Source organism: Cibotium barometz, chromosome 6 (genome assembly GCF_041138505.1).
Source record: "Cibotium barometz isolate CiBa-2024 chromosome 6, ASM4113850v1, whole genome shotgun sequence".
Taxonomy (NCBI): domain Eukaryota; kingdom Viridiplantae; phylum Streptophyta; class Polypodiopsida; order Cyatheales; family Cibotiaceae; genus Cibotium; species Cibotium barometz.
In genome coordinates, this window is record NC_141051.1 from 16545995 (window position 1) to 16567129 (window position 21135).

General features: G+C 45.6%; 1 protein-coding gene and 1 long non-coding RNA gene across 8 annotated transcripts; both read right to left on the reverse strand.

The window, feature by feature from the left end:
• Positions 1-278: 278 nt before the first annotated feature.
• LOC147637455 (uncharacterized) lies at positions 279-18011 on the reverse strand. Of its 6 annotated transcripts, none has more exons than XM_086799244.1 (2): positions 17629-17992; positions 279-513 (listed from the first exon to the last, which is right to left on the reverse strand). In XM_086799244.1, the coding sequence occupies exon 1, from the start codon at positions 17913-17915 to the stop codon at positions 17637-17639; it is 279 nt and encodes a 92-aa protein (XP_086655370.1). In that variant the 5' UTR covers positions 17916-17992; the 3' UTR covers positions 279-513; positions 17629-17636. The 6 variants fall into 6 exon arrangements, with proteins under 6 accessions (XP_086655370.1, XP_086655373.1, XP_086655371.1 ...); XM_086799247.1 differs by lacking the exon at positions 279-513 and adding an exon at positions 1681-1701 and having other exon boundaries at positions 17629-17996; XM_086799245.1 differs by lacking the exon at positions 279-513 and adding an exon at positions 17006-17445 and having other exon boundaries at positions 17629-18011.
• Positions 590-1693, reverse strand: LOC147637456 (uncharacterized). 2 transcript variants are annotated; one of them, XR_015266039.1, is made up of 4 exons: positions 1607-1693; positions 1294-1367; positions 1169-1215; positions 590-844 (listed from the first exon to the last, which is right to left on the reverse strand). It is a non-coding gene; the product is annotated as an uncharacterized LOC147637456 (long non-coding RNA). The 2 variants fall into 2 exon arrangements; XR_015266038.1 differs by lacking the exon at positions 590-844 and having other exon boundaries at positions 854-1215.
• Positions 18012-21135: the final 3124 nt, after the last annotated feature.

A 21135-nucleotide genomic window follows, 5' to 3' on the forward strand; every position in this document is an offset into this window, starting at 1 on the left:
ACTTTTTATTTAAATCTCTCAAGTAAAATCTAGTGCAAAAAAATGTCAACATGAGGCGGCCAGGAGACTGTACGCCCAAATGCGTGCAGCTTTGAAGCTGTTAAGACGCTAAGAAACCGTACGCAAGCACATGAACTAATGCCAATGTACATGATACCACCAAAACAAAACCACTCAAAGCAAAAGCTTAACAACTTATTAGATCTGCCAAACGAGTTTTTTTTTTTTTTTTGTTGTGGGGGGGGGGGGGGGGAACACCACCACTTTCTAAGCATGTCACATATGAAATCCCTTTTTTTGCATATGAAATCCCTTCAAAGCAAGTCGCATAAGAAATCCATTTATTTGCATGGAGAAAAGCCAGTTCAAAAAATGCATCCGAACAGTTCTTTGCTTAGCTAAGATTAGAAGTTCCTACGATGCATCTGAAGAAGCTTCTTTTAAAACCCAACTCTACCATGAAGGTATAACTTTAATCCTCTCCTTTCAAGTGTCCTTAAGCCTTCCAGCTACCTGTCATGTGCACTTTCAACATGAGCTTACAAAATGAGAAATTTGACAAACACATAAAAGCAAAGGACATTCTCAATGAGCCAAAATAAACCAAGAATAGATATAATGTTTAACTTGAGAGAGAGGGGGAGAGAGATGTGCTAAGACTGACTACGGATCATGAGATTTCAGAGTTTTCTTCGGCATAAATTTCAGGTTGTCAGGGTCTTCAGAGCACTGACCACCAACCCACTAAGCACGCAAAATTGCTCCAAGCGAGGCTATGACTTGTTCCCACATTTACCCAAGCTGGAATATGAATGTTTCCAAGTTGGAGAGGAAAGGCTTGTTCCTGAGTTGGGAAGAAGAATTCTAGTTAGAATTCAAAATTCCTACGTTGGAATGCAAAAATTTACCTTTCCTAAGTTGGAATATCCCATATGGAAATACTATACCAAGCTCTAAAAGATTTATGATGAACAGTTTTCATGATTTGTGTCATGTTTAGCTAGCTGTTTGAACTAAACACGTGCATGTGACTTGTATTTGGACATGGATATTGTCTGGAATCTGGATGTAATTGCCTATGGCATAGTTGTCGAGTGTTTCATGAAAAATGTTTCATAGCTTTTTGAAAAAAAACGTTTCACAAGGGGGTTCAGCTCCCAATAAAAACCTAAATTTTCGCATGGCTCGTGAAGATAGAAGGACAAATGGGACAGCCTGGCAAAAAAGCCCAAGTTTAAAAGATCTGATTTTTCAACAAAAAGAATCAAAATAGCCAAAATTGATGCTTCCAACCTTGGAGACAACACATAAGACCCAAGGAGAGTCGAGACCTTCGTCAATAGCTTCCACTCAGCAACTACATCTGGCTGTGCTACGCAAATCAAGATGTGCAAAATGATTTTTTGTGCACAGGACGAGTCACTATCAGATGAGGCTATTAAAGTAAAAGGGTGGGGAAAACCGTTTTGATCCATAACATTTCGTCAATTCAAACCATAAAAAAGGAATTAACGTGTGACACATGCATGTACATATGCTTCTCTATCCTTGCGCATGGCTGGCCAAAAGAAATAGCACTCAATCATGCGCGTAGAAGACAATATACCTTTGTGACTAGCATAAGGAGGAGCATGACACGCATCCATAAGCTTTGCCTCATGTCAGACACAACACCGACGTTATCCTTCATGAGATAGCCATCTTTGATCACGTATGAAGCATGTGCATTACCAGCAATCAAATCAGTCCATAAACTTGAAAAATCTGCATCTTTTTTATACAAATCTTGCATGGCAAATAGGTGCCCATGAGATGCAACTGAAACTGCGGCCACATATGGTCTCCTGGACAAGTCATCTTCCACCACATTCTTCTTCCCTAGAGTGTGTACAATCTGAAAATGAAACATAGAGGAAGTTTGCCATCCTCATATGCTTCTCTAAGAGTTTAGTCTGTGTGAGAAGCTGTTGACTGTGGGTATTCTTTCTATGTGTTCAAGCTTTCCATTGCTCTAGCCTACTTGCCCTGCACCAACATTTTGACCACCTAGCGACCTATGGAACCTCCTCTCATCTGTGCAACCTTGCGACTTGTTGTTGGTGTTGTACCCCTTTGACCACGTGCATAGACGGCCGTGCCGTGTCAATTGGCTGCATAGTCAGGCTGGTGCTCTAGGCTTAGCTGAAGGTAGCTACTTTGGGTGTAGCGACAACAAGGGCTCCACACTGTGGTGCTGCTAAGCATCGCATAGCAGGGGGGTGTTGCACAGGGGGAACTCGTAGCAGGCATCAACACACGCAGTTAAAGCAAGCGAAGCTAGGCAATGGCACTGAGCTGTGTAGCAAGCAATGCAGGTGCAGCAACGCGCAGCAGGCACAGCTACAACAGAGGCCTCACATAGCACACGCTGGCAGTCGGCGGCGAGACAGTAACAACAATTCACAACCACCGTAGCAACACTCAACCGCACAACACAGGTGGCAACGACGGCAGTTGTAAGCCTAGCGGGGCGTACCATGACAAAGTCTACCACGTGTCCAAGAGATAAAGATATAGAGAGAGGAGAGAGAGAGAGAGAGAGAGAGAGAGAGAGAGAGAGAGAGAAGGGATTAGGAAACTTTGCACAGTACACCACACTGTGCAGGGAACAAGCCCCGCCCCCTTTCAAGAATTTATTCAAGGAACAATCCACAGGCACGTTGGCAAGGATCAATACAACAATGAATACAAATGCAAACAAATATGCCAATGTATATCCAAGTCGATGTCGATGTCGATGTCGATGCACGAGATCTCTGATGCCGAGCACACCACGAAGATGATCCACAAGAATCTCTCACCGGGCTAGTACCAAATCCAATATCCAAGTCCAAGTCCAAGTCCAAATCCAAGAAAACTTAATACCCAATCTGTAGAAAATCCTCAAGAAAGCAAACACCAAGTTCGCGATGGAAGTTGGAACTCTTAACCCTGATGGCGGATTTATGAATCTAGAGTCAAATTTCTTGCCAAAAAGCTTGAGTGGGCACTTGGCAACGCCCGCAACTGAGGACGGTGTTGCTAGCACCGCTACTAGGCAAAGACTGAGGGCAGCGCAGAGGGCGGCAATGTAGGCATATGCTCACTTATGGTAGTGCTATGTGTGAACAGGGCTTAACCAAGGGCACTTTTTCCCATGTGGTTTTTCCCCTTGGACATCAAGTGTGAAAGGACACTCTAACATATAATATTTTGTACTTCTATATTATATGGATGTGGCACACATGCAAGGGTTGACTTGCATTTTGTGGATACCACACTTTTGGCTCTCTCTCTCTCTCTCTCTCATTTCTGTGTGTGAGCTTCTCTACCCTGCACCTACCCCTAATGTGCAGGTTTGTGTGTGTGAGTGTGTGAGTCCAACACCCAACATTTGGTATCAGAGCTGGGAGCTAGCCCTGATATTCTGCTGCTGGAAAAATTCCTGCAAAATTCCGTCGCCACTGTGGTTCCGTCCGTCGAATTCCGTCGCCGTTGTGTTTCCGTCCGTCGGATTCCGTCGCCGGATTGTCTGGTTCCGTCAGAGCTCCTCCGTCCAGCCACCAGTTTCGGGCGGCGCTAGTGGGGAGCCCACCACCTCCGCCCAGCCTCCCAGGCGGCGCTTCCTCTGCAGCCGGCGTCCCAGTACTGGCGCCGAGCATCTCCGACACACTTCCGGCCCGTCAGCGCTCCACCCGCCAGCCAGCGTCGTCTCGACCTGCCGTTCTGTTCCGGCCGACCACTTCCGTCCACACCTCTCCGTTCCAGTCACCGTCTACTCCCGTCCGCCGGCCGACGTCTCCGTTCAGGCCGTCTCGACCCGCCGGCTCGCTCGCTCGCCGGTCCTGCTCCGTCTCGACCGGCACCAGTCGACTTCAGGCACCCGCGCTGGTCCAAGGCCCGCCGGCCGTCTCTGCTCTGCCTTGGCCTCCCCCGTCGACTCCACGCATCCGCGCTGGTCCCAGCCCGCCGGCACACCCTGCCCGACTCCAGTCGCCTCTGCTGTTCGCACCAGCCTTAACGAGCTGCAGGCGGGTGTTTGCTCGCTCAACACCTGCAGCTGGGCCCCGTCACCTTCAGTGCCGTGCTGCTCGCCCGACGCCTAAGCGCCGTGCTGCTTCCGTCGTTCTGCTCGCCCGACACCTGCACACCTCCCACTTGTTCGACTGCTCAACGCCCATGCTCTACAAAACCTCGACCACTGCAGCTCTCCTCGACACCTGCACGGTTCCGCCTCCACCTTGCTGCCAGCTACACGCAGCAGCCTCCATCTTCGTGTCCTTCTCATTGTTGAGTCTCCACCTGCAACGTCTCCCCGGCTGTGCAACATTGCTGCCCAGGTACCTTTGTTTCAGTAAACAAAATAAGGTTTGCAGGCAGATTCAACAAATTTTGGGGGTTTGCCAGGAAGATTTGAATTTGCAAGTGGTACAGGAGTCAAGAAATTTGGGGGATTTATCAATTTCAGGACAAATTGAAAAAATTGGGCATTTTGCTTTGCCTGTAATTTGGGGGTTTTTGAAATTGAGGTCAAAATCAACAAATTGAACCTCTCTAATTTGCAGAAATTTGGGGGTTTTCAAAATTGAGGTCAAAATTGGCAAATTGAACCTCTTTCACTTGCAAAAATTTGGGGCTTTTGTGAAAATTGGCCAATTAGATGCACATTGAAGCGATTGGAGTGCATAAAAATTGGGGATTTTCTGATTGGAGCATGTAATTGGGCATTACAACTGCGATTTGTCGCGTATGTATACACATTGGGTGTAATTGGACAATTTGGTGCAGGTTTACACTTGCTTTGGTTTGCAGGCATACATTTGCACAGGACATTTGGTTGCCTGGCAGTGCACATTGGTGCTTGGTTTGCTTGCAGATATATTTTGTTGACATGGCACAGAATGCTACAGATGTATTTGGTGTGCTCACCCAGGAGGACAAGCTGGATGGATCTAACTACTCCCTCTGGAGTTTCATGATCCGTAATTTGCTGGTAGCCAAAGGGCTTTGGGGCATCGTGTGTGGTGATGACACACGCCCACATACCATTCAGCCAGCCACGCCTCAAAGGGGAGGTGCTCAAAGAGCTGAGTTTGAGCATTTGCTCTCCATGCTAGTGTACCCCGGCCTTAAGGCTCGAACTTGAGTTCTTAGGCTTGTTTACATCTCCTTTGTCAGACTTTTCACCACCAGAAGAGGGCTGTCCATGACCAACCTACTAGACTGTTGTCCCCCATGCTTAAAGCTCTTTGCTTTACCCTTATCCTTGGCTGTAAATGCCCTGTCTCCACCACGGTTGCTAGATAGGTTTGCTCTTGTTTGCTCTTCCTGCAAGAGTAAACCTACCAGCTCTTCAAAAGTGACGGGATCACCACCTCCTCTCATATAGAGGTTGAGAGAGGTGTGAAAGCCCAAGTAGGAACGTGGTAAAGAATGAAGAGTGTTGGTGACCAGCTGTCTGTCTCGGATAACCTCATCGATGTTGAGTAATTGCTCCTGCAAATCTTTCACTTTGGTGAGATGATCTGTCATGGAGTCACCCTCATCCATAGAAAGAAGATCCAATTGCCTCTTCAAGTAGGCAACTCTTGCCTCGTTGCGTACCGAATACATTGCTTCCAATGTGTCCCATGCAAGCTTCGATGTCTTGCAAGACCGAATGTGTGGCATAATAGTCCTTTTCACTGGAAGGGCTATCAAGGACATGGCCTAGAGTCCCATCTCTTTTGCTCTTGTGTGGGAGCAGGTTCTACCTCATGTCACCAATTGGCCGACCATTTGGTCCATCTCCAGTTTTTGCGTCTCGTTCACTTGAGGCCAGGCCGGTGTCTCATGTGAAGAGGCCAGTATTTTGCTGACATGGACGGGAGCCAGACTGGTGCCACCCGTGTGTTAGCAGGATGGTGTCGTATGGACGGGAGCCAGACCAATGCCACCCGTGTATGACCTGGACTGTGTTCGACCCATGGGATTGTCACGCCATGGAAGAGCCAGTATTCGTGCCGTGTTTTGCCTATGGGACTGTCACACCATAGGGAGACTCGTGCCTGGAACTGTGTCTTACCTATGGGACTGTCACTCCATAGGAAGACCAGGTTTTTATGTTTTTATGTCGTGCCAGTTTTGTGTCGACAGATATTTTGTACTTGTTCCATGAACGGGAGATATGTCCATGTTACTATTTGCACATGCACACATGATTTGCATGTTTGAAACTGTTTTCGCATGACATGTATTTGTGTGTTTGCCTACTTGACGTGTTACTTACTGAGCGGGGACGCCTACCAGTGAGTCGTGAAGTCTGCTCTGTATTCTGACGAGTTTTGGTGCATGTGAACAGGTGGTAAGTATGTTGCACATGTTGTTTTTATTATTTTATCTCTAACCTCTTATTTTATAAGGTTAGGTGTTCACATTTATTTAAAAGTGGGCACCCACTTAGGGGCCAAGGTGGGGAGCCCCACTTTAAGTGAGTGTGGGGGTGGGCATGGGCACCTACCCAAACTCCCTACCCACATGCAAACGTGGGTATCACAAAGTTAACTTCACTTTTATTTTATTAAAGAAAAAGGCTCTCTCTTCAAGCGTCAACATGAATCGCTTCTTGCGTTGTTCATCACCCATCGCTTCCACCTTCTTGCGTTGAGAAACCGGCGACCATCTTCTCTTCGCTTGCTTTTCCCAAGTGGCTGGCTGCCTTCCCTGCACAACGACTGCAGTACCCTCTGCTCTGCTGGCTGCGCCTACCTCTCTACAGGCTGCTGATTTTGCTGCATGTGGGCTGCGCCTGTTTTCCAGCAGGTTGCCCTGGCTACAGCAGGCGCCTGCATCACTTCCTCTCCTACAGGTGGGCTGCACAGCGTAACTGAAGTACACATCCAGCAGGCTGCCCATCCTCTACCGGCTGCACCTCCCCATGCTCCCTTGCAAGCGACAGGCTATTATTCATGCTTTTCTACTGTCTATGCAAACTGCTGGCTGCGCATGAATTTCTACAAGGCGACTGTGCACACCATCTCCAATAAGGCAGGAGGCTGTGTGCTCTAACTCCAGCAAACTGCTCATTCTCCCCACGTTGCAGCCAGGCCGCTCCTCCCTTGCAAGTGGGCACTCCTACTCTCACAGCAGGCGGCTGTGCTTTTTGCGGGTGTACTTATCCTGGTGGCAGCACTAAGTTCACCATGAGGCAATTGTTTCTTCAACAAGGGTGGCTTCAGCATACCACAAGTATTGGTTTTCTATCAACCATCTACAAGTAAGTGATTTTCAGATTTGAGTAAAGTATTTTATGTTTAAATCTGATAAAGGATTCATCCCGCTCGGCCAACACCCGTTCGGTGCCGGGTTGTCCAAGCTATATTGGCGAACCTCGGTCCAAAGGTGCTGAGATCGGGAGAGCCAGGCGTTAGTACGAGAGCGCCTGTTTGTGCGTGGTCTCGGAACACCAGTGAGGCGCTCTCCGCGGAGTCCAGTGAAAGCACAAGACCGTAGCGATTGGACCACACTAGTGGTCGTTCTGCTTCGAGCTTCTACATCGAAATTCGAGCCTATTTGTTTGGTACTGTTTTCATATGTACATGGACATTATCTGGTTCTTGGAACCCATGGAGCATTGTGTTTATTAAATACTCCCAATAAATATATCATATATTGAGGGGGGGGTCGGCCCGTTCCGGCCCCAGTGCTGGTGTCCATCTTTCCATTTCATTTCATTTAAATTTCAAGTTGTTTTAAGTTGTCCATTTCAAATTTGTGGTTTTAAAGTTGTGTTATTAAGCGTGTGGATGTCCAACGGAGTCTTTCCCACTTGACGGGATCGGTTTCATTGGTATCAGAGCACGGTTGTTTCCCTCTTCCTAGTGGGGAAACGAACCTGTGTACGGGACATTCCGCTTTTAGCAAACTTAAAACACAATGGACAGCCAAGGCAACCCTTTGGAAGTACCAAATTCGAGGGGTCCATCTAGTGCTTCTTGTGGGTCTGATGCCCTGCGAGGAAGACACAAGTCCCTTGAAAGGGTTATGGATAGTGAATCCAAGGGACAACTGTCTCCAGGAAAGACAGTTATGCTTGAACAAGAGCCTGATGCTATGAGGGCTGAAATGGAACATATGAGAAAACTTTTGCAGGCTCAAGAGCAAGAGTTAAAGTTCTTGCATGAAGATCCACATCTGCAAAGTGCTATTGAAGCCAGGAAGGCTGATGCTATGGTTGATGTAACTTTTGAATCAATGGCTCGTGAAGTGGGCAAGAAACCAAGGGAGTTGGCACTTGCCTATCTCCTTCGCAAAGGTGATATCAAAGAGGGGGATGACGGAGAGCTGAAATTCAAAAATCCACCTCGTTTGAAGCATGGAGATCCCGCATCCCAGAGGCTGAAATCTTTTATGCAAAAGGAAGAGGTGACTGTCACCTCTCAACATGCATCCTCTCCCCAAGGCACTAAGCCTGACAGATATATGTATGCCAGTGCTCATGGAGGGCATGAAAGTCACATGCATGCAAGACATGTATCTCATGGTGACAGGTCTACTTCCAGAAAAATTTTGCCTTCTGAGTTGTCTCATGGAGAGACCAATGCATGTAAGTCACATGCATCTGAGTTTCGAGCACAGAAAAAGAGAAGACCATGAGCCTCATGCCAGGAAGCTCAAGGAATTCAAAGCAGGTGATAAATCTGTCAAATTTGATGTCTTTCATGGTGAACATGATGCCTCTAAGGTGTTAGCGTTTGTGGCACAGTTCGACATTGCTTTTAGCGATGAGGACTTTACGGAAAAGTCAAAGGTGCGCCATGCTAGCATGTTTTTGAAAGGGACTGCTGCTCATTGGTGGATCACTGAAAAGATCACCAAGGATCGCATCTCCACTTGGAAGGAATTCAAAGATAGATTTTATGCTCAGTTCTTGCCACCCAATGCAGAGCAAACTCTCACTCAAAAGTGGGACAGGCTGGAACAAAAAGATAATGAGAGTGTGCAACAGTATGTTAACAAATTCTGGAAAGTGTTGCTGGAAGTGACTCCCTTCTTGCAAATCACTGAAGATGAAAGAAAGAGGAAGTTTCGTTCTGGACTGCAACCAGCATATAGCTCGGGTATTGAATTGCACCCGAAACATACGTTGCAACAACTTACAGCTTCTGCTCTTGCTACGGAGCAATTGGTGCTCAAGATCAAGCAGGATCAAGGAGGTTCCAAGGGGAAGGACAAGGCTGTCCCAAATCAGCAAAAGGGTGGACAGCCACCTAAAAAGAACTTCCGGGAGCCCTACAAGGGTGGTAAAGCTGAAAATAACATATCTAAAGAACAGGGCCCAAGGAAGAACAAATTTGGATTAACCCCGGAGCAAAGAGAGCAATATGCCAAGGATGGAAAATGCTTTTCTTGTGGTAGCAAAGACCACATGTTTCGGCAATGCCCAGATCGCAAATCAAAGCACGAGGACAAGCACACCAAAGCTAATGTACATGCAGTTCCTGATATGCAAGGAAATACAGGTCATGATGCAAAAGAGCGAATGGTTTGCAAGGCTTGGGGGCAAATCAAGGATCAGCCCGCACTCTTCATGTTTGATGACTGTGCAACTGACAATTTCATCTCTATGCAAATGGCAGCTGCATTGGGTATTGAGGTTGAAAACATGGGACCTCAGATTGAAGCCGAAGCTGCATTTATTGGTAAAGAGGTGCAGGTTACCCCTTTGATAGGGAAGTTGCGCATCCATATCCAGGGCTACCTTGATAATGAGCATTTTCTAGTTGCTCCACTGAATGGATGTGATGTATTGTTGGGCAAGCCGTGGCATCATAGGCTTGAGCCCCGCAAAGACTACAAGTCCAATATGATTTCTTTTATGCATAAAGGCCGCATGCATTTTATTGATGCTGGCAAAGAAGGGGATTCCATCCCACTTGTATCACACATCCAAATTAATAAAGCAATGAAAAAGAGTCTTTCAGCGTACTTGGTTTTTGTTCGTGATAGTCTTGAGCCAAATCATCAAAATGTGGATGCTATGTCTAATGATAGGCTGAATTTTCTTAATGCATTCAACGATTGTTTTGCTGACTCGTTGCCAGGTGAATTACCTCCCCAAAGGCCCGAAGATCATCGTATAGATCTTGTGCCAGGTAGTTCCCCACCTAACAAACCCGCATACCGAGTGAGTGCTGCACAACAAGAAGAAATCATGAAGCAGGTAAACGAGCTTTTAGAGAAAGGTTTGGTTCAGCCCAGTTCCTCACCTTACTGCTCTCCTGTGCTTCTTGTTCAAAAGAAGAACGGATCATTCCGTATGTGTGTAGACTATCGAGCTTTGAACAATCTTACCATCAAGAACAGATTTCCTATTCCACGTATTGATGATATCTTGGATAAGCTTGATGGTTCGGCTTGTTTTAGCAGACTTGATTTGAAGAGTGGTTATCACCAGATACGCGTGGTGCCACAAGATGTCCATAAGACTGCATTCAGGACAGCCTTCGGATTATATGAATTCTTGGTAATGCCTTTTGGTCTCACCAATGCTCCTGCTACTTTTAATTGTATGATGGATAGGATATTCCGACCCCATCGCAAGTTTACAGGAGTCTTCTTTGATGATATCTTGGTTTTCTCTAAGAATGAACAGGAACACAGAACTCATTTGGTCACAGTGTTCGAAGAGTTACGGAAGCATAAACTTTTCGTCAATGCCAAGAAAAGTGAGTTTTTCCTTTCAGAGATTCATTATTTGGGTCATATTGTATCCAAAGATGGAGTTACAATGGATCCTGCAAAGACAGAGACTATTCGGAACTGGCCCGAATTGCAAAACGTACATCAAGTACGTAGTTTTCTGGGATTATGTTCGTACTACAGGCGTTTCATAAGGCATTTTGCTATGATTGCCACTCCTCTACATGATCTCACGAAGAAGAAAACTGCTTTTAAATGGACTTCAAAGGAACAGGATGCTTTCTTGTAGCTCAAGCATGCTATTATATGTGGTCCAGTATTGATTGTTCCTAACTTGCACAAGTCATTCGTCGTTGAATGTGATGCTTGTGGTGATTGCATAGGAGCTGTCCTAAATCAAGAAGGGCGTGCAGTTGCATACGAGAGCCGTCGTTTGCATGATGCTGAGCTTCATATGGATATCTATGAGAAAGAGCTCTTGGCTGTAATTCATGCCTTAAAGATTTGGAAACACTACCTTCTTGGGGCTGAATTTGTAGTCAAGACAGATCATCAAAGCTTGAGATACTTTCTATCTCAAACCAAGCTTTCAGAGAAGCAGATGAGAATGGCAAATTTTCTTTCCATGTTTCATTTTCAGATTGTGCATACTCCAGGAAAGAAAAATGTGGTGGCCGATGCACTATCTAGGAGGCCTTATGTTGCTGCAGTCTCAGTGGCCTCTCATGGAGACCTATCTGCTATGAGAGATTTGTATCATTTGGATGCTGATTTTTGCCATATATGGACTGATTTGATGGCTGGTCATTCACATGCCTCTTATGTTATCAACGAGGGTTATCTCATGAAGGATAATTGCCTATGTGTGGTAAAGGATTTGCGTCCAAAGGTTATGGACGAATGTCACGCTCCACCTTATGCTGGTCATAGAGGTATTATGCCTACTACCCGCATGATTCAGAGGTATTTCTTTTGGCCGAGCATGCGTAAAGACATTGAGGCTTATGTGCGTGCATGTATTACTTGCCAAAAGGTGAAATTTGACAGGCAAAAGCCTCCAGGTTTGCTTCAGCCATTGCCTATTCCCTCGCAACCTTGGGAAAGTATCACGATGGATTTTATTATGGATTTGCCTAGATCCCAGCATGGGAATGATGCTATTTGGACTATTGTGGACAGGTTTAGCAAGCAAGCTCATTTCTTGCCCGTCAAGAAAACCATTAAAGCTGATCATATGGTAAAGCTTTTTCTTGCTAATATTTTCAAGCATCATGGTATGCCTAAATCCATTGTTGGGGATAGAGATCCCAGGACTACAAGCCTATTTTGGAGGGCTTTGTTTGATAATATGGGTACTAAGCTTCAGTTTTCATCAGCTTATCATCCCCAAACGGATGGCCAAAGTGAAGCTGCAAATTCAGCCGTGTTGGATTTGTTGAAGTGTTATGTGGCAGATCAAAAGAGTGCATGGGAGAAGTATCTTCCACTTGTTGAGTTTGCCTACAACAATACAATCCATGCCTCCACAGGAAAGGCTCCGTTTGAGATTATTTATGGCAGAGTGGTCTTGCCACCCATCCTTCGTACCAAGGATGAGATTTTTGCAGCTGATGAATATGTTCGTGACTTGGATGTTGCCTTTGGTCAGGTGCGGACAGCCATTGCAAGATCTCAGGATAAGCATAAAATGGCTGCTGACAAGCATAGAAGGGACATGGAAGTCAAAGAAGGTGATTGGGTATTGCTGAAATTTGAGAAGGCTATAGGAAGAGGCCAGGACGAGAAGGATCATATCCTAAGCTTTCTCCTCGCTATTATGGACCCTTCAAGGTGATTCAGAAGATCAATGAAGTGTCCTACAGGCTTGCTTTACCTAGTCATTGGAAGATTCACAATGCCTTTCATGTGAGTCTATTTCGGAAATATGTGGGGCCAGATCCTGATGAGCCTGTCACAGAAGATCCGCCAGAGATTGAAGAGCTTGAGGAGATCCTCCAGCCAGAACAGATTGTTTTTCACAAGGAGAGAAAGCTACCTGCAGGAAAGCTTTCCAGGAGATACCTTGTGAAGTTTAAGAATTATTTGCCTATTGATGCCAAGTGGGTAAATGAGGATTATTTTGCAGATTATCCACAGTTGTTGCAGGCATATCTTGAGGCTTTTCAGTTGAGGTCAACTCTTTAGAAGCCCGGGGGAATGTCACCAATTGGCTGACCATTTGGTCCATCTCCAGTTTTTGCGTCTCGTTCACTTGAGGCCAGGCCGGTGTCTCATGTGAAGAGGCCAGTATTTTGCTGACATGGACGGGAGCCAGACTGGTGCCACCCGTGTGTTAGCAGGATGGTGTCGTATGGACGAGAGCCAGACCAGTGCCACCCGTGTATGACCTGGACTGTGTTCGACCCATGGGATTGTCACGCCATGGAAGAGCCAGTATTCGTGCCGTGTTTTGCCTATGGGACTCTCACACCATAGGGAGACTCGTGCCTGGAACTGTGTCTTACCTATGGGACTGTCACTCCATAGGAAGACCAGGTTTTTATGTTTTTATGTCGTGCCAATTTTGTGCCGACAGATATTTTGTACTTGTTCCATGAACGGGAGATATGTCCATGTTGCTATTTGCACATGCACACATGATTTGCATGTTTGAAACTGTTTTCACATGACATGTATTTGTGTGTTTGCCTGCTTGACGTGTTACTTACTGAGCGGGGACGCCTGCCAGTGAGTCGTGAAGTCTGCTCTGTATTCTGACGAGTTTTGGTGCATGTGAACAGGTAGTAAGTATGTTGCACATGTTGTTTTTATTATTTTATCTCTAACCTCTTATTTTATAAGGTTAGGTGTTCACATTTATTTAAAAGTGGGCACCCACTTAGGGGCCAAGGTGGGGAGCCCCACTTTAAGTAAGTGTGGGGGTGGGCATGGGCACCTACCCAAACTCCCTACCCACATGCAAACGTGGGTATCACAAAGTTAACTTCACTTTTATTTTATTAAAGAAAAAGGCTCTCTCTTCAAGCGTCAACATGAATCGCTTCTTGCGTTGTTCATCACCCATCGCTTCCACCTCCTTGCGTTGAGAAACCGGCGACCATCTTCTCTTCGCTTGCTTTTCCCAAGCGGCTGGCTGCCTTCCCTGCACAACGACTGCAGTACCCTCTGCTCTGCTGGCTGCGCCTACCTCTCTACAGGCTGCTGATTTTGCTGCAGGTGGGCTGCGCCTGTTTTCCAGCAGGTTGCCCTGGCTACAGCAGGCGCCTGCATCACTTCCTCTCCTACAGGTGGGCTGCACAGCGTAACTGAAGTACACATCCAGCAGGCTGCCCATCCTCTACCGGCTGCACCTCCCCATGCTCCCTTGCAAGCGACAGGCTATTATTCATGCTTTTCTACTGTCTATGCAAACTGCTGGCTGCGCATGAATTTCTACAAGGCGACTGTGCACACCATCTCCAATAAGGCAGGAGGCTGTGTGCTCTAACTCCAGCAAACTGCTCATTCTCCCCACGTTGCAGCCAGGCCGCTCCTCCCTTGCAAGTGGGCACTCCTACTCTCACAGCAGGCGGCTGTGCTTTTTGCGGGTGTACTTATCCTGGTGACAAACTAAGTTCACCACGAGGCAATTGTTTCTTCAACAAGGGTGGCTTCAGCATACCACAAGTATTGGTTTTCTATCAACCATCTACAAGTAAGTGATTTTCAGATTTGAGTAAAGTATTTTATGTTTAAATCTGATAAAGGATTCATCCCGCTCGGCCAACACCCGTTCGGTGCCGGGTTGTCCAAGCTATATTGGCGAACCTCGGTCCAAAGGTGCTGAGATCGGGAGAGCCAGGCGTTAATACGAGAGCGCCTGTTTGTGCGTGGTCTCGGAACACGCTCTCCGCGGAGTCCAGTGAAAGCACAGGACCGTAGCGATTGGACCACACTAGTGGTCGTTCTGCTTCGAGCTTCTACATCGAAATTCGAGCCTATTTGTTTGGTACTGTTTTCATATGTACATGGACGTTATCTGGTTCTTGGAACCCATGGAGCATTGTATTTATTAAATACTCCCAATAAATATATCATATATTGAGGGGGGGGTCGGCCCGTTCCGGTCCCAGTGCTGGTGTCCATCTTTCCATTTCATTTCATTTAAATTTCAAGTTGTTTTAAGTTGTCCATTTCAAATTTGTGGTTTTAAAGTTGTGCTATTAAGCGTGTGGATGTCCAACGGAGTCTTTCCCACTTGACGGGATCGGTTTCACCTCAGGAGCTCTTTGAGCACCTCCCCTTTGAGGCGTTGCTAGCTGTATGGTAAGTGAGCGTGTGTCATCACCACACACGATGTGACACACCACACACGATGCCCCAAAGCCCTTTGGCTACCAGCAAATTACGGATCATGAAACTCCAGAGGGAGTAGTTAGATCCATCCAACTTGTCCTCCTGGGTGAGCACACCAAATACATCTGTAGCATTTTGAGCCATGTCAACAAAATATACCTGCAAGCAAACCAAGCACCAATGTGCACTGCCCCAACCAATGGACATCTCAATTTCTTTAAGATGGGAAGGATATAAAATCCCATCTCTTTTTGATGTGAGAATCTCTCTCCACCTTAATGTGAAGTCCATTGTCCAATTTTGAGGAAAGCCCCAAATTTCTGCAAACAGGGAAGTCTTAATTTGCTGAATTTGAGGTTAATTCAAAAAACCCCCAAATTCCAACCAAAGCAGCAGCATCAAATAAATGTAGTGGCTCTTGCAATTTTCCATGCGAAGGGAAATTTTTGGCAATCCCCCAAATTCACTGAACCTGCAAGGAAGATGTCCACGAAAATGTTCCCCCCTTTTTCCCCTTTTTTTTTTAAATCTGAATTTAAAATACCTGCAAAGGAGTTGATGTCCTTGAAATGGCCAGATACAGACAGAAGGGGAGTGTACGGGCGAGCATGAGGAGCTGTTGGACGAGCAGGTACGGGACTTGGGATCTGGGCGGCACGAGGCACCGCAGACGGCGCGAGCACGTGCAAGTATGGGACTTGTGTCAGTTGCACAGCACAGGCGAGCAGCTGGAGGCGCAGCAGAACTTGAAATGTCTGTGCAGCAGGTGCACGCGAGGATGTAGGAACAGCCAGCTGTCGTCACGGAGGTACAGACGGGCCGCACAGACATGCAGGCAGCTCCCAAAGCGGACGGAACCAGACGTGGCGGACAGAGGTGCTGCCACTGGGAGAGGATGAGGTGGCGCTCGCGGCAGTAGCACCGCCAAGAACCGGGCGGAGGCGGAGAGGGGCGCAGCAAAACCGCCCGCTGGGCTGGGCGATGGTGGCTGTCTCCCCAATAAGGCCGCCGATTGGGCTGGACGGAAGTGGCGGGGGGAACAGAGGCCAACGGACAGAAGCTGGCCGACCGATGGAAATCCAAAGGCGGCGGATCTGGCCAACGGAAATTCACTGCCAGGCGGAATCCCACAGTCAGCTGCCGAGACTGAATTTCCAGGAAGCTGAGACTAAACATCCAGAGCTCTGATACCAATTGTTGGTGTTGGACTCACACACTCACACACATAGAAGCGTGCAAATTAGGGTTAGGTGCAGGAAGAAGAAGCTCACACAATATGAGAGAGAGAGAGAGAGAGAGAGAGAGCCAAAAGTGTGGTAGCCACAAAATGCAAGTCAACCCTTGCATGTGTGTCACATCGATATAATATATAAGTACAAAATATTATATGGATAGAGTGTCCTTTCACACTTGATATCCAAGGGGAAAAACCACATGGGAAAAAGTGCCCTTGGTTAAGCCCTATTCACACATAGCACTACCATAAGTGAGCATATGCCTACAGCAAGTGTTAAGATACCCAGTCTTATGGAATGTTCTATGCCAGGGGTGCTGATTTTCAGCTTTATGCTTACAGCGATTTAGACTAGGCTGGAGACTGATACTTGCTTTTTTGTAGGAGGACAATAAAGAATGCATAGTCCATGAGACCACCGGGTTCGATAAGATTCTAAAAGTGAAAAACCATGTTTCCCAATGCAATAGGTAGATGATCATGCAAGGGTCTGGTTCTCTATATGCTCGGAGTTCGTAACACCTCTAAATTCGTTGATTGCTTGGTTCCAAGAGTGGCTTAATAATTCCATAAAAGAAATTTATGACAAATGTTTCAACTATCTCGGATATCATATTCCAAGTTATATGGGAAAACTCACTGAGAACCAATTTCGGTGCTCAAGTAATTTTTAATATCCTTCCCCAATTTAATAAGATTATTTTCATGAGGTCTTACAAACTGCTAAGCTAGTTATATGAAATCAAGCAAGGTTCTTGTTTATTGAAAAGCATGTTGTGATATTTGCCTTCGATGTCATGTTTTGGTAAACCGTGACAATTGTTAGAAGTCAAATATTCTCCCAATTTTGCTTATATGTTTTGGTTTTTTTGTCAACACACAAGAATCAAGATACAAGCGGTAGCATATATAAGATGGCCTTAAACATCTGATTATGCTAGATGAAAAAGGCAATTACATTGGGCAGCACAGATGGCCGTGCCCTTTGCTGTGTTCTGGAAGATGCTAGAGGGACTCTGGAATCTGGATGCAAAAGCAGCATCTGGCTTTGACATGTTCTGAAAATTAGGGCAGCTTCTGCCCAGATGCCTACTCTGGCATGATCTGATGGATCTCTTCCTTTCCAGGCTATCGGTGGACACCATGCAGCCGCCCAATCGCTTACAGCTGCACCCTGTCTACAGAGCAAACCGGTCTTTGCCATCTGAGAGGGCCTTTCGGGAACATGTTTTGCAAGTTAGGGCACACAGGAAAACGTGACATCGCCATCCACATGGCGGCTAGGGAAAACGTGGCAGAAACCAGCCAGTCAAACGTTTCACAAATCATGGCAACAAAGACGGGGGCAAGAGAGGTCATACCTGGCAGTCTAGTGGCCATGGCCTTTGCCATGCTTGGCCTCTTCTTCGAGGTGGGCAAGGTGTCGGCGCTCGTGAGGCAAGGCCACAAAATAGGAGAAGACGCCCAGGCCGATGAGCACATGGTGGAGAGGCTTGATGCTGCTGGTGTCTATGTACTTGCGCTTGTACTCCATCAAGAAGTCGTCGACGGCCTTCTTGGCCTTCTCCCGACTCAACAGAGGTTTGATGTGCTGCGGAACATCCTTCACCTTCACGCCGCGGAGGCTGTTAAGAAACTGCATCGCCATGCCTACCTGACTCTGTGTCGATAGGGGCTTCAATCTGAATAGGCAATGGGCGCGCGACCGACCACACCCAAGTCTCGGTTCACACCGGCCAGACGGATTGCGTCGTGGGCTGGGATCGTGGGAGGGTAGATCTCGACCATTCAATCAACTTAATTTTTTGGAATTTAGCCCGACCCCAGATTTTGACACGTCAACCAGCAGAACTTAAAACGCTAATAAATAACAAGACACATTCCAAAAACCGGTAGTCTATGGTGGAAGTGTTCAAGTGCCTCCCTCAGGTTGTGGGATCGAATGTCTTTGGATGAAACCGTGAGACACATAGTTGTAGGTTGTGTGTGTTTGTCGTGTGTGTGTTCAATTCCAGCTATCTCAAAAAAAAAGGATTTTAAAAAACTCAAAAAACTTATAAAAACATACACATCAACAACTAGAATTTTAAAGCCACTTTAAATTTTACACATCAGTAAAACAACTAGAGGGCCATTTAAAACTTTCGCATCAATAACTAGGCATTGGGGTCCATGCAACTAACTCTAGGGATCGGAAGGTAGCATACAATGTGTGTTGCGTTTGCTAGTGTGTGCGTGCAACAATCAACAAATGTGTGAGTTGGGAATCAGGACAATGGTGACAGTGTGCTCGGGGGCGGCTCGAATGCGAAGCTTAAGTTGGGAAGTCCACAGAACGAGTGAAAGGATACTATAGTCACATGGTCATCACATGCTATATGCCACATGTCACTCCCTGTGCCATGAAGGATGCCAGAGATCCTTTCCTTACTTCATCATCATTCTAAGTTGCATTCTTAGTTTGTCCATATCTAGTTGATCTTACACACAGTAGTTGTATGGCTCATATTTGGTTTTTTGTCAATTGGCCAACATGACTAGATTTTTGGGCCAAAGACATTGTTTCTCGAGAGAGAGGTGGGCACGAACAGAGTACAAGAGTGAAGGGCATTGGCCATAATTTTTGTATGGCATCTAAAAATTATGTAGATGGTTTGACAAAGTGTCACCAAAAGAATCATGTTGATAGGCTTAGAGCTAAGGGGCATGGGCGAGCCAATTTGGCTATAAACTAATTCTCACAAACTAAAGGTAACTAGCTATACTTATTGAGCCTATACATGTTAAAGGCTAGAATTGTTGCTCATTGAGTAGCACATGCTATTTATGGCTTAGAGGAAAAATGGCAAAAAGAACAAGCTTCATCACTATAAGGTTGTTTTAGTTAGCAATAAGAGAGGGAGGGGAGCACACATGAGTGAACAAGCGAAATATTCACAACGACTCTACCTTGGGTTGTATTGATAATTGAACTCTTTTTCTTATGGAAATGAACATGGAAGTTTTCACTCTAGAACGAGTAATTATACAAAAAAAACTATAATTATTCTTCTCGACTATCTCATGCATTATATCTACAGCAGTGACTCTATTAGAAGCAATGATATGAGTTATAGTAATTACTTAATTTGATTGTCAAGGATATTACAACTAGGTTGAGTCTATTAACTAAAATAAAGTAGTGAAATCATTTAATATGATTATCTACTATAGTACAACTAGCACTTTTATTCTCATGTTCATGTTAGGGGCTGACTTAGGGTACTCACTAGTTATTTACTTTTCCCTATTTATCTGAATAGTCATCTCGGAAGTTCAGAATGTTCTTTAGAAGTTCATCGGACTTTCAGTTAGAAAGTAGTTCTTGGTCTTTCCTCTAACGGTTATGAAGCCTATTTGGGTGAAAGCTTTTGTAATCTTTTCAGATGAATGAAAGACCGTAGTGTGTTTTCGAGTCTATGTTGTTTCCATGTCTGATATTCAGAGTCATGTTGTGATACCTCTCTTCAAGTACTCCTGTGTAGTGTTTGCTATTCTGATGCTTGTTGAGTGTTGTTATAGTGTGGCTTAACACTGGCGATCCCGTTGGTTTCTATCTCATAGTAGGTAGATTTAGAGCGTGCTTAGAGCCTTTTCTATTCGAAAAATGAAGTTTGAGTTTTTTGTCTATTCGTATTCTTTGTGGTGTCTGTAACTGTGTTATAAATGTATGTTGCTTAAGTAAGGAGAGGATGGAGAATGTTATCTACTAGTATAGCATAAGATATGTATGAGTCAGAGTGATAGAAGGTCAGTTTCTTGAGTCTATTTTACTCGCTCTGTAGCAAGGAATCAGAGCACACAATCAAGGGCCGAAGTCCCATTCTGTTTAGATACAATGTGGGCAACAAGGAGCAACCGACAAGTGGAGGATCAAGGGAAACTTACATTGGGGAGTCAAGTAGGGGAGGAGATGTTGCTGGAGAAGAAAAACATTACATTGATTTTCAGAAGAACATTTGAGTGAAGAGCAAGCTGTTCGAGGTTTTCAGCTGCCTGGTGGGCACATTTGCCCTATCACCTCTGTTGGTCAAAAGAAAGTTGCAATTTGATCCGCTCAAGGGGAAGCAAAACCAACGCGAAAACCTAAGCCAGTAGTTCAACCCAACATGGTTGTTGCAATCGCTAACCTGAAAGTCAAGTTCGGAAGATTTCAGGGCAAATCAAAACAAGACCGTGATAGCCATGCCACGCAATTCGAGACATGATGGCAGGTTGGTGGATTTGACAGAATGTATGGCAATGCAGAAAAACAGCATCAGTTTGAGGCAACACTGGAAGGGAAGGTAATGGAATGGTTTAGTAACTTTGGTCCTGGTCATTTTGCAGATTATAATGCTTTGAAGATTGCATTCTTGGGGAGGTTTCGGAAAGAAAAGACTCCCAATAATGTCTTGGTCAAGATTAAAGAAATTAAACAGAAGGATATGTTGGTGGAAGACTATGCACAGAAGTTCAGACATCTCATGAGCAGGTTGGTGGGTAAAGAACTGATGAGATGTTAGCAGGATATTTTCTGATGGGATTAAGAAAGGATTTTGAAGAATGCAATTGTTGCTGGAGTCGACATTGCAGGTGGTTTTGATGCATTGGTGGTAGTAGCAGAAAGAGTTGAGAAGAGATTAGGAGTTAAATCCCCTAAGAAGGATAAGAAGAAGAAGAAGAAGAAGAAATCAAAATCTGATTCGGATAGTGAAACAGACAGTGAATCAGATGAAGATTCAGATGGGAATTCTAGTTCTGATGAATTAGAGGACTCAGATGTAGATTCAGAAGATGAGGAGGACAGAAAGAAGAAGCAGAAATCTAAAAGCAAGAAGAAGGAAAAG